Source organism: Nicotiana sylvestris, chromosome 1, assembly GCF_000393655.2.
Source record: "Nicotiana sylvestris chromosome 1, ASM39365v2, whole genome shotgun sequence".
In the NCBI taxonomy this organism is placed as follows: domain Eukaryota; kingdom Viridiplantae; phylum Streptophyta; class Magnoliopsida; order Solanales; family Solanaceae; genus Nicotiana; species Nicotiana sylvestris.
Window position 1 is genome coordinate 176,895,452 of NC_091057.1, and position 13,224 is coordinate 176,908,675.

The 13,224-nt window shown below is 36.3% G+C and overlaps 1 protein-coding gene across 5 annotated transcripts; it reads left to right on the top strand.

Moving 5' to 3' along the window:
• The first annotated feature begins 8,377 nt into the window (after positions 1-8,377).
• On the top strand, positions 8,378-13,222 carry LOC104217955 (filament-like plant protein 7). 5 transcript variants are annotated; one of them, XM_070171539.1, is made up of 6 exons: positions 8,378-8,472; positions 9,556-9,663; positions 9,769-9,916; positions 10,036-11,860; positions 11,945-12,005; positions 12,612-13,222. In XM_070171539.1, the coding sequence occupies exons 2-6, from the start codon at positions 9,562-9,564 to the stop codon at positions 13,026-13,028; spliced, it is 2,553 nt and encodes an 850-aa protein (XP_070027640.1). In that variant the 5' UTR covers positions 8,378-8,472; positions 9,556-9,561; the 3' UTR covers positions 13,029-13,222. The 5 variants fall into 5 exon arrangements, with proteins under 5 accessions (XP_070027640.1, XP_070027639.1, XP_009766614.1 ...); XM_070171538.1 differs by lacking the exon at positions 8,378-8,472 and adding an exon at positions 8,481-8,678 and having other exon boundaries at positions 9,553-9,663; XM_009768312.1 differs by lacking the exon at positions 8,378-8,472 and adding an exon at positions 8,481-8,678.
• Positions 13,223-13,224: the final 2 nt, after the last annotated feature.

A 13,224-nucleotide genomic window follows, 5' to 3' on the forward strand; every position in this document is an offset into this window, starting at 1 on the left:
GTAGAGAATTGACAATAATTGAGACCGTGGTTGGATAATAAAATTAAGTAAATAAAAAGTGCAATAAACAAGCAGTTTACATCAACATGTAATTCTAGTGAAAGTATCGTCTATTTTTATATATGAATTCATACTGGCAAAACAAGAAGTTAGTTGGAGACATTGGAAAGTCCCTTGATGTTGGCCAATCGTAAACCACGCTGCCCTCTAAACAAGAATTGTCAAGCATATTTCGGATTGTATATCGCCATTCTAGTGATGTTAGCTACGTTAATTGAGAGTTTTAAGGATTAGGTTAATAGCTTGATCAACAATAGTATTGATCTCTATGTTTAATGTGTTAAAAAACGTATTACTAATAGTACAAATATGATGATGATTGATGACTTGCCTGTACGATGGAATTTTTTTATTTTTGTGTCTCATACAACTAACATTAATTGTATAATGTCTCTTTTTTGTTTCACAATCTTATGGACCCAATTTTTGTGGACCAAAAAGTGTAAGAATGGGGTCCACACATTTATGAAACAAAAGGAGACCTCATAAAACCTTACACAACTAATGTTAGTTGTGTGATGTTGGAATAATTGCTTATACACGCAAGACCCAAATAGACAAGAAGGATGACCCAACCTAGATATCCAGATATTTATGTTATATCGTATTTTTGGGTTAGGGTAGTTTTACTTTTCCGGGTATTTTGGCCCAATGTAAATAATAGGCCCAATATAAATAAAGAGAGCAGAACTCTCTAGAAACAAACTAACTGATTCATTTTTCTTCTTCTTCAATACGAAATGAGCTCCTCTTCTCTCTCTCTCTAGTTTCTTCAACAAGAACCTCAGTCACAAATTTATTTGAGTTGGTTGAATTCTCGTAATTTTCTCATGGTATCAGAGCAGAGTATCTGCTATTTCTATTTCTCGTTCGATCGATTGTAATCTCATCGATTCCGTCGAAGTTACAGTGTTCGCGAAGTTCTTCGCATTTTCTGATGATTGATGGATTTTTGTTGCTATTTTGGGGCTTTTCATAACTGTTTATCTTTCAAGGGTTTTCTACTCATATTACTCTTGTTAGAAGATTTTTTTTGAATAATCACGAAGTTTGTGACGAGATTTAGGGTTTTCCTGTTCGTTTGATTGAAGGCCGTACCTTTTCCGGATGCGAAAAGGCTGGTAACATTCCCTTCATTTCTTGAGCATCATCTCTGGTTGATTGTTGATTGCATGTGTAATTCTTCTGTTCAGTAATTTGGATCGTATTCTCTTTGTGGCTATTTCTGTTGTTCGTCATGGTAGAGACAAGTACTACACTTGCTGATGCATCAGTGTTCATTCCTGACCCCACTAACCCTATATATCTACTTTCATATGATATTCCCAGGGTATCTCTTGTTACTGTCCCTTTTACTGGTAGTGGATTTGGGGGATGTTGTAGGAATATGATCGTGTCCCTCTCAGCTAGAAACAAATTAGCTTTTGTTGATGGAAGTTGCCCTAAACCTGCTGAGGATTTCCCTCAGCTTCAACAATGGAATAAGTGTAATAATATGGTTATTTCTTGGTTAACCAGTTCACTTTCACCTGATATTGCTGAGAGTGTCTAGTATTATGAGACTGCAGAGTATTTGGTCTCAATTTAATAAAAGATATGGTTCAGTCGATGGGACTAAGGTGTTTGAATTGAAAAAGGAACTTGCTCCAACCTTCCAAGGGTCCTTAGATATAGTCTCATATTTTGACAAGTTGAAGAAATTGTGGGATGAGTTAGGATATGTGTGTACTAATCATGCAAATAGATGCTCTTGTCTTGTCAAGTCTGATCTTCAAAAAGAAAAGGAGAAGGATAAGGTGATCAGTTCCTTATAAGACTCAATGATGTATATGTTGGTGTGAGGAGTAACTTGCTCATGATGCATCCTCTACCTTCTCTTGATAGTGTTTACAATATCCTTCTCCAAGATGAAAGGCAAATGCAAATCAATCCGTCATCTAAGTTTCAGGCTCATGCATCCTCTTTCAATGCAAATTTCAATAACCCTACCAGCAAACCAGCCAATCCTCCACGTCAGTTCTTTCAGAAAATTAATTTTGATCCAAATAAATCTAATCTGCTATGTAGATACTGCAAGAAGCCTGGTCACACCATTGAAAAATTCTATAAGCTTCATGGTTTCCCTTCTAACTTCAAATTTACTAAAGGGAAGAAAGTAGTTGCTAATGTTGAGGTTCAACAGGCTCTTGATCCTGATTCCAATTCTCCATCTGAGCATTCTTCTAAATCTGCCTCTTTGATTCCTGATCTCACAAAAGAGCAATATACACAACTGATGCTCCTGCTACAACAGAGTCATGTATCAGACAAGGACCTCAATCCAGTCTCATGGCTTCTGTAAATTTTGCTGGTATAATTCCTCCTTTTGAATCTGTAGGAATTGGTTATGGTACTTGTATGTTAACTAGGGTCAATGATAACAGTTAGATTATAAATTCTGGAGCCACTAATCACATGACTTCTAACAAAGATCTCCTCTTTGATATTAAACCCCTTGTTGTGCCCTACCTAATCACTCTTCCAAATGGTTATAAAGTTAAAGTAACTTTCCGATTCAATATATTTTCTCTCTTTTATTCTTCATCATGTATTGTACATTCCTAGTTTTCACTACAATCTCATTTCTGTTTACCAACTTGTGTCTTATTTAGACTGTGACCTACTTTTCACCAAACGTTGTTGTCTTCTCCAGGCCCCTTCACTCCATTACTTTATGCAGCTTCTGATTCTCATTGTACAAATCATTTTGCTGTTAATAAAATGGATATTTTATGGTACAACAGATTAGGACATATTCCTTTTGTTAGAATGAAAGATATTTCTGTTATTCCATGCAAGTTTTCTGCTACCCAGCTTTTTGTTTTTTCTGTTTGCCCCTTAGCTAGGAAATCTAGACTCTCATTCCCAGAAAGCTCTATTAAAACTTTCTCTCCCTTCCAACTTGTTCATATAGATACTTGGGGGCCCTATCATAGTCCAACCTATAATAGTTTTAAGTATTTTCTTACTTTAGTTGATGATTTCACTAGAGTTACTTGGACTCACCTTATGGGGTCCAAGAGCCATGCTTTTCCTTTACTAAAAGCTTTTGTGGCCGTTGTCAAGACACAATTCAATATTTCCATTAAAGCTTTTAGAAGTGACAATGCTTATGAGTTCGGTTCCAGTCACATAGCTACTCAATTCTTTCTTGACTATGGGATCATACATCAAACCTCATGCCCTCATATACCACAACAAAATGGTGTGGCGAAAAGGAAGCATAGATATTTACTGGAAACCTCAAGAGCTTTACTTTTTCAACCCAAATTACCTTTAAAATTCTGGGGTTACTGTGTTTTGACAGCCACATATCTGATCAATAGATTTCCTTCCAAATTTTTAAACAATAAATCACCTTTTGAACAACTATATGGACTGCCTCCTACATATGAACATCTCAGGTCATTCGGTTGCCTTTGCTATCACACTATCCCCAAATGTAATAGAGACAAGCAATCTAAGGCTGATCCTTGTGTTTTTATTGGTTACCGTTTAGGTAAGAAATGCTACAAACTTTATAACTTGACCACTAAACTAACTCCAGAGATGTTATTTTTCATAAATCTGTCTTTCCTTTTGCTTGTGCTAACTCTATTTCTCCTCCTCTTCCTAATTATTTTCCTATTTAAGAAGAATCCTCATCTTTTCCACCACCCTCATCTCCAACACCTGTTCCCGAGTCTTCTTCCCCTGTATCCACTACTTCTTCCCCTCCTTCACCCTTTCCTCTTCCTTCAACTTCTTCACCTATTTTTCTTCCTACTGTTCCACAACTTAGAAGATCCTCTAGGGATCACCATTCACCTGCTCTTCTTCAGTTTTATGTTTGTCAACTTCCCCCTTCATTGTGTGGCCGTAGTGCTTCTTTATTTACTTGTTTTCATTCCCTAGCTGATAATACTATTACTGAACCTTCAGTTTACAACCAAGATGCCTCTATTCCAGAATGGCAAGAGGCCATGAAGAAGGAATTTGAGGCACTTGAGGCTATGACACTTGGTCTATTGTTGAATTGTCTCAAGGTAAGAAACCAATTGGTTGCAAATGGATTTACAAAGTTAAATATAGAGCAGATCTTAGTGGAGAGGTATAAGGATAGGTTGGTTGTTAGAGGTGATACACAAGTTGAACAGATTGATTTTAATGAGACCTTTTCTCCTGTCATTAAATTTTCTACAGTTAAATGTCTTGTTGCAGTAGCTGTCAAATAGAATTGGTCCATGTTTCAATTGGATATCAATAATGCATTTTTGTATGGTGACTTTGATGAGGAAATGTACATGAAACTTCCCCATGGTTTAGTTTCTAGTTCTGCTTCTCTGCCTTCTTCCTCTTTAGTGGGCAAATTACAGAAGTCCTTATATAGACTCAGACAGGCTTCTAGGCAATGGTATGCTAAATTATCTCATGCTTTATGTTCCAGAGGCTATTCCCACTCCTTGAATGATTATTCCTTTTCTGTTAAAAAGTGTGGATCTTCTATTGTATTGATTGTTGTATATGTAGATGGCATTATTCTCACTGGTAATGATCTGGATGAGATATCTTCCTTGAAAGCCTTTCTGGACTCTCAGTTTAAAATCAAAGATTTAGGTGTTCTCAACTATTTCTTGGGGATAAAAGTCTCTTACTCCTTTTATGGTCTTCTGCTTCATCAAAAGAAGTTTATTAGAGATTTGTTGCATGCCTACGATTGTGAACTGGTGTCTCCAGTGGTCTCCCCTTTGGACCTGTCGACCAAGTTGAAGGCTGACTATAGTGACCTTCTCCCTTCACCAGAATCTTATAGAAGTTTAGTTGGTAAGCTCAACTTCTTGACACACACAAGGCCTGACTTATGCTTTGCAGTCCAACACTTAAGTCAGTTTCTTCAAACTCCTAGGTTTCCGCACATGCGGGTTGTTGTTCATCTTCTCAGATATCTTAAAGGCACTGCTGATTTTGGAGTCTTTTTTAGTAATTCTCCTGGCTTTACTTTGACTGCTTATTGCGATAGTGATTAGGCTGATTGCCCTGATATTCGCAAATCTGTTACTGGTTTTTGCATCTTCTTGGGAGGTTGTCTTGTTGGATGGAAGGCTAAGAAACAACCTGTAGTCTCCCTTTCTTCCACTGAAGCTGAATATCACGTCATTTCAAAGGTTGTTGCTGAACTTTCTTGGGTGGCTCGGCTGTTGTCTGATTTTGGCATTCCTACTACTACTGTTATCCCTGTATTTTGTGATAATCAAGCTGCGATCCACATAGCCAAGAACCCTGTTTTTCACGAGCGCACCAAACACATTGAGGTGGATTGCCATTTCATTCGGACCAAGTTTACTGAAGGGCCCATCTCCTTGCACCATTTCCACATCTGCACAATTGGCTGACATATTCACCAAGTCCCTTACTAGAGCTCTACATCATGCTATCTTACCCAAGTTGGGGGTTCTCCCACCCTCCAACTTGAGGGGGGAGGGGGTGTTGGAATAATTGCTGATACACACAAGGCCCAAATAGACAAGAAGGATGGTCCAACCTAGATATCCAGATATTTATGTTATATTGTATTTTTGGGTTAGGGTAATTTTATTTTTCGGGGTATTTTGGCCCAATGTAAATAATAGGCCCAATGTAAATAAAGAGAGCAGAACTCTCTAGAAACAAACTAACTAATTTATTTTTCTTCTTCTTCAATACGAGATGAGCTCCTCTTCTCTCTCTCTAGTTTCTTCAACCAGAACCCTAGTCACAAATTCATTTGAGTTGGTTGAATTCTCGTAATTTTCTCGTGTGAGGCACATGGTAAAACTTTTCCGTACGATGTATGACAATTTAGCAAGTTGGCTTTCGTAAGGTGAAATAAATACTATTATTTCTTCATTTCACATTTGTTTACACTGAGGAAGTGACTTATTTTGTCTATATCCGATAAGTTTAGTAAATTTGTACAAATAAATTGCTATTTCTCAAAATTGTGTTTGCTGTAGAAATTTTTTAGTATTAATATTCTCGAGGTGCATTCCTTTGATTTGTTGGATGCCATAAAATCCCCTCCTCGCATTGCCTAGTCCGACTAGGACAGTAGGACGTAATTACATAGTTTATATACGAGTACATTATAAAACCTATATCAATCTATATAGTAAGATATATATATATATATATATATTATACAGTCAAATCTTTTTATAACAACTTTGTTTGTTCCAAATATTTTTAAATATTATAGTCAGTTGTATATGATGGTAAGAGTTACAAAGCGAGCTTTTAGTCTGGTAAAGTTCAGTGACTGAATATGAAATTAATTCGAAATTGATGCATACTAATTATTTAAGTTTAGAGAAATAAATGTAAGCTACTACTTATTTCACCTACAATTGAAGTTACGACCTAATTATTGTAATCCTCCCTCAATAAATTAGATGAAAGATCTAATTCCAAGGAAGACACCCCTTCCTCAGGTCTAACATACCCTCATTCAGAAAAAAAAAAAAATTGACAATAAAAAGGAATTTACCCCTTTCCTCATAATAAAACAAAAGGTTAAGTTCCACGAAAGTATAAATAATATACACACAATTGGATCATTTAATTGATAATTATAAATAATTTTTTTCATAAACATTAGTTGGAAATTAATTCTTATATATAGTAACTTACTTGTTATCATATGTTAAAATTCATTGATAGTGTAGAAAATTTTCTACAATGTTATTAATGTATATAGCTTTATGTGATGACCCGCCATGTCATCATGCCACATAGGCTCCATTTGGCATATATTAATGCCATGTGGAAGCTTACATAAGAAGAACGCTAGCATTTGTGAGAAGATTCTAGAGAGGTATGTACATTTCCTTAGGAAGAACTTAGATCCTTATGGATTTGCTAGGAAAGTCATTGGAATCTTCTAGGCTTGTAGAGAATTCTAGAAAAAGCCCTTATCTTGTAAATATTAAAGACTTGTGTAATAATTAATATTTACATACTAGCCCTCGGGAGACTAGTATATAAAGGGGGCCATTCATTTGTAATTCATAAAGCAAACAATTCATGTTCTCTCTAATACGAAGCTTCCTTTAACAATTCTCTTGTGTTCTTTCTTCCATTCTCTTAGCGATCTTGAGTGTAGTAAGGCTGACTTGGCATAGCAAGAACGTGAGCAAATTGTGCAAGATCGTGAGCGAGTTTTCAAGTACCGCACGTGTACTTAGTTAACAACTAAAGACGTGACATTTAAGTCCATAAAACAAACATAGTTAGCGTAGTTGGTGAGCTACTTGGTTGGCTCTCCTCATAACCCATTAAGGTAAGTGTCACTTTTCTCATTTGTTGCTTTCATTTGAGATAAAGACTAATATATTACACTTCCACCATATTATGGAATAAACATGATGAAAAGGGAATAAAAGTTAATTAATAAAGATTAGAATAACACAATGGGCGAGGAAAAGGAGAAGTCATGATCCCCAATTTGATACCTTTCCTAAGAAAAAGGGGACCACAAAATATTATTTTCAAAACAAAAGTTAGACAAGAATATGCTTCTTTTAGCCTTTGAATACAAAGGAAAATATAGAATACCATAAAGGGACAAAATCATTATGCGACAATCAATTCTCTTGACCCTATTTCACGTACATTTATGTCACATTCTCTTCGGTGGATTAAGTTCCTCCTGAGAGTTAATTATATACATTTATAGTGATGATACAAATGTTTTTATATTATTAATACTCCCTCAATTTAAATTTACGTAAATCTATTTTTTTAGTCCGTGTAAAAAAGAATGACCTCTTTCCGAAATAATTCATCTATGCAATGATTTATAGCCACACAACATATATGTGCCTCATTTTACACCATAAATTTAAAAATCTTCTCTCTTTTCTTAAACTCCGTGCGTGTCCAGTCAAATGAGTTCACACACATTAAAACGAAGAGAGCATAATTTAACACGTTATAATGTATATTATTAGTTTATTTTTCACGTTACTATTAACTTTGATATCAAATGTTACTTGTTTTGTCTGTCAACTTAACTTAATAGCGTAAAAAAAAAATTGTGCGGTAAGTGCATGGAACAAAGTGAGCCCACAAGGTTACACGTGGTTAATATTGAGTGGAGCGTGATATTCACTCTAACCGTGCATGTCTTGAAAGTGTAACGTTTTCAGACATTATTAGAGCAACAACTGTTGATTGTCAAAATAAAAAATGGACCCTCCAAAAACTTTATCTTACTCTCTGCTACTGGCTAGTCATAGCTACTTTTAATCTTTTCTTGACTTTGGATTTTTACCCCTATGCCAAAGTGAAGGTGAGACCCACCCACTATCTGTTTTTCTCTCATTACAGTTGTTATATTTGTTTCATTTCACTCCCCAGGTGCGTAACTTGTCGGTGGCTGTATTGATGCATTTTCTCAGCTATTTCTTCAGTCTTTTAGTTTCAGGTGGTGTCTGTCTTGAATGGTTTTTTTTTTACTAGCCACTTTTCTTGAAGCTTGTAGTAAGGTTACGTCCAAGAATTCAACAAGTTTTGGTTATTTTTGTAATGATCAGTAGCTGCTGGTGCATGCTAGATTGAGGTTGGTGAGTGCTGACTGCTGAAGTTTAATCTCACTGTTAAAATCTCATTATGTTTTTTCTTCATGTCGTTTAGTGAGTTTAATTTGTTGTTTATGATAGTTATCTGTTTGCATTTTGGTTAAAAGGGAGTATTGAGTTTTTGTTTTTCTCTCGATATGTCTGTAGTTATATGATCAACATGCTGAAACTGTAGAATCTTACAGTATTGAGTGCCTGTTTTATTCACTTTTCTGGGTCTTTTTTTATTGGTGTTTTCGTCATTCTTAGTGGAAAAAACTACTGTAAGATTTTAGGGAGTTATGTTGACAATTTTCTAAATTCTGCCCTGGTATTCCATTCCCCTTCCCACTCTGCCACCCTGCACCTTCACAGGGGTTTCGGGGGTTGGTTGGGGGGGGGGGAGGTTGAAAATGGCTACTTCTTGATGGATTTAGAATTTAACATTTGTTGAAATTCTAGTAAATTTTTTTGCGTATATATCTATGTTCCGCGATGAAATTACTGGTATGAATCCGTTAAATATGGGCTGCATTCGCCCTCTGTTGATAAAACTGAAGCAATGTTCATGTTTTTTAAGCCTTTTAAGTTTCTTTAGAGATAGAAAAGTGTTTTATTAGTTTATTGAAGAGGTTGATTCTAAGTTGCAAAGTTTTGTTTGGTGTCAGTGGTGAATTGAATTTCCTTCTCCTGGTTCTAATCAGCCGGTTTAACTAGTAAAACTCTGTAAATTGTAAGTCAGTAGCTCTATTATAGTGCTTAAAAGGAAAAAGATAAGAAACCAAATGGCTAAAATTCTATTCTTTATTTGCTCTTTGACTCCTTGTCATTTGCTCCTCTTTGCAATTCTTGAAAATTCGGGACTGAGTTTTTGTGGTAGCAGTAAATCATGGACCAGAAGTCATGGTTATGGCCGAGGAAACGATCTTCAGAGAAGACGATTGTTTCAATCAGCAAATCTGATCATCCTGTTCAAGTAAATGGAGTGGAGGTACTTAAAGATTAACTTTAATGTGATAGAGGTTTTAGCTCACTGTTGTAACATTCTTTCGGACACATTCCTTTGTGCTAAAAGATACTAATTAATTGCGTCTAGGGACAGACAGTTCCAAATGAAAAGGAAATATTTCTGGAGCAATCATTGAAAATCTTAGATGAGAAGTTAGCTACCGCGCTCAGTGAGTCTAATTCTAAAGATGAACAATTGATACGGTCTGCAGAAATGGAACAAGAAGCTATTGCAGGTAACTAACTGTTCTTTTTGTTCCTGTTTTATATTGCTAAAGCACATTTCCTCGGTTACCTTTATTTCCATTTCCCGTAAAGTGTTAGTATCCTTCTCACATATTAGATGCAATTTTAGGTCAGAAGAAAGCAGAAGCTGAAGTGCTTTGCTTAAAAAAAGAACTAGATGAAGCAGTCGTTCGGAGAGAAGCTGCTAATGAAAGTATAATGCACTTGAACACCGCGCTGAGGGATCATATACAGCAATTAACTTCTCTCCGAGAGGAACAGGAGCAAAACGTACGTGATGCTGTAATGAGGACGTCAAAAGAATTTGAGAAGGCGCACAAAAAGTTAGAGGATAGATTAGCAGAAACGAGTAAAAGGATCACAAATTTGACACATGAGAATTCTCATCTAAATAAGGTCCTTCTCGTGAAAGGTAAGATAATTGAAGATCTAACTAAGAGCAGTAAACAGGCAGAAGCAGAGTTTAATGCACTAATGTCGAGGTTAGATTCTGTGGAGAAAGAAAATTCTTTTTTGAGGTATGAATATCAGATGCTTGAGAGGGAGTTCCATATTCGGAATGAAGATATGGAGTTCAGCCGTCGCTCTCTGGATGCCTCACATAAGCAGCAACTAGAGAATGTGAAGAAAATTAGAAAATTGGAAGCAGAATGTCAAAGATTACGCCTTCTAAGTCGCAAGCGGCTGCCTGGTCAGGTTGCATTGACAAAGGTTAAGAATGAAATTGAAATGCAAGAAAAAAGTCAAACTGTCATAAGGAGGAGGAAGTCAGATCCCCCGACTGGAAGTTTAATTCTTAAAGACACAGCGAAGGATGACATTCCCCATAAGGAGATAACTTTTCTAGTTGAACGCATGTGTAATCTGGAGGGAGAGAACAAGGCTTTGAAAGATTTATTAGGCAGGAAAGAAGTTGAGATTTGCCATTCTTCTGTTAAGGGTTCCAAAGAGCTGGCCTTGGCTAGTCCACTATCAAATGAAACTTCCTCAATATCAAGTTACGACACATGCAAGAGAGATGAAAGTGTTTGTTCAAAAATGATTGGGGTTTCAGAGATGTGTTTGATGGATGATTTTGCTGAAATGGAGAAACTTGCAATAGTTGCTGTTGATTCTACAATAGGGAGTTCTTATCCTCCCTCAGATGCAAGTCTCGCTTTATCAGATTCCTCGAGAATAGAGACACATGGACACCAGATCGACTCGACTGGTAAGGAACTAGTTAAAGTGGGACAATATGATTTATATGACTTGGGAATGGAAGTTCAAGGACAAGATTCACTGTCCAAGAGATCCTCCAATTGGCTTCATGAAATCTTGAAAATAATAATGGAGCAAAGCCGTGTCTCAAAAAAGGGCGCTGATGAATTATTAGAGGATATTAGAGTAGCTTTGTACAATGTAAACCCTCCATGTACTGGGCCGTCTGAACTGCTTCCCATCAGTGGTTATATTACTTGGAAATCTCCGGTAACATCTCCAAAAATGCAAAGTCTAACAATTGAACCGGGATCAACGCAAAGTGTTATATCTGAATTGGAGAAAATTTGTTCTATCCTCCAAGCAGAAAATGAAAGATTGAAAGCTGAGATAAACAGTATGAAGTCCTCAAACAAAGATGTACAAGTCAAGCTGCAGGTCATGAAGAACAAGAGCGAAAACTTGGCAAATGAACTTAAGCAATCACAACAAAGTATTGTAAGTCTACGAGTTGAACTGGAAGAAGCTAAAGAATCTAAAAGGATGATGGAAGATCTTATGGAAAATCAGAAATCAATCAATGAAGATCTCGATACGCAGCTTACTGTGACCAAAGTTAAACTAAATGAAACACTTCAAAAACTATCTTCTCTTGAAGTAGAATTGGAAGACAGAAGTCACTGTTGTGAAGAGCTGGAAGGAACTTGTCTCGAGCTTCAACTTCAACTTGAAAGGTATCCATCCATTGTTGCTTTGTTCTCGTAATTAGTAGTTTGCAGATAATGAAGGGTCTAACTCCTCTTATTTCTGATAAGCAGTATTACTGCCAATCCAACTTCCGTGGACAACATGGATCAAGAAAAAGGCCCGCAGAAAACTGTGAGTTCCTCTTTTGTCGAATTGAGAATTATTTATATAGATACAATTTTCTCACCTATAGGCAGAGATGACATTGTTTCCCTCTCTTCTTTCATCAATCTATTTGTGACATCAAGCCCTAAGAAACTCAAGGTTCTTTAGCTACCTTATCTGTTGCAGAAATTCCTATAAAATTGATGGCTGAAGAATTTATTGACCAAGTATTGGCATTTCTATGATCTCAGGCTCTCACTTAAATAGATTTCAGTCAACTATTTCCATGTTGTAAGTAGCAGCATTGCAATGAATAGGTATGCAAGATCAAGTAAAGCTTACTGTAATTCCTGAAATCTAGTACATAATCTTTAAGCGTCAAAAAGTAGTCAAATTGATAATTTGTCGAACTTAGTAACTGATTGCTAACCCTGAATAAATCCAGGCTATTGTTTCTTTATACGAATTACAAATATGTTGCATAAATAGTACTCCCATACCTTATCGGTGATACTTCCAACAACAAGAATTGTGAGTGTATATATTTTTATGATGGAACACCTATTTGCATCAATATCTATTTTGTACCTTATCTACTGAATCATGTAGAGAAATGATTGTTCAAATTGGCAGGGCTGGGAAATAACATCTGCTTCTGCAAAATTGGCCGAGTGTCAAGAGACTATACTGAACCTAGGGAAGCAAATTAAGGCCTTAGCTTTGCCGAAGGAAAATACAGTTGGTGCCACCAATGGTAGCATTAAGAACATGAGGAAGCACATGTCTCTACTCGATCGAATGTTATCAGAGGATGACGTGCAAAAGGAGGAACTCAACTCTCCCAACTTAGAAGAACCCCTAAGCACCATTAATACAGTTCATGCAACTCAAAGCCCACAGTCTGAAGCTAAAACTCCGAATATGAGAACTATGGTTATTTTACCAACCAAGAAGCGCGGGGGGATGAATTTTCTAAGGAAGCTTTTACTAAGGAAGAAGCGAGAAAGAAGCAAGAAGAGAGCCTTTCCGTTAGGCATTGAAACTTATTAATGCTGCAAGAAAATCAGGTTTTACTTCTAAGTATTTTTTAGTTTGATCATACATAATGCACATAGATATCTCTTATTGTAATGCATGTATCTGCAGCCTGGATATTGACTTCAATAACTTACCTTCATGGATCTATTTGAGTGTATTCTGTACGTACTTGTCATGTAAAAAAGCCTCTGTTTGCACTTGCTACAGA

Bases quoted from the DNA above. Each gene is read 5' to 3' on its own strand.
- LOC104217955 (XM_070171539.1), top strand. From the start codon at position 9,562: ATGGACCAGAAGTCATGGTTATGGCCGAGGAAACGATCTTCAGAGAAG. The intron at 9,664-9,768 runs GTACTTAAAGAT...AATTGCGTCTAG, and splicing joins TTCAAGTAAATGGAGTGGAG to GGACAGACAGTTCCAAATGA. The intron at 12,006-12,611 runs GTGAGTTCCTCT...TCAAATTGGCAG, and splicing joins AAAAAGGCCCGCAGAAAACT to GGCTGGGAAATAACATCTGC.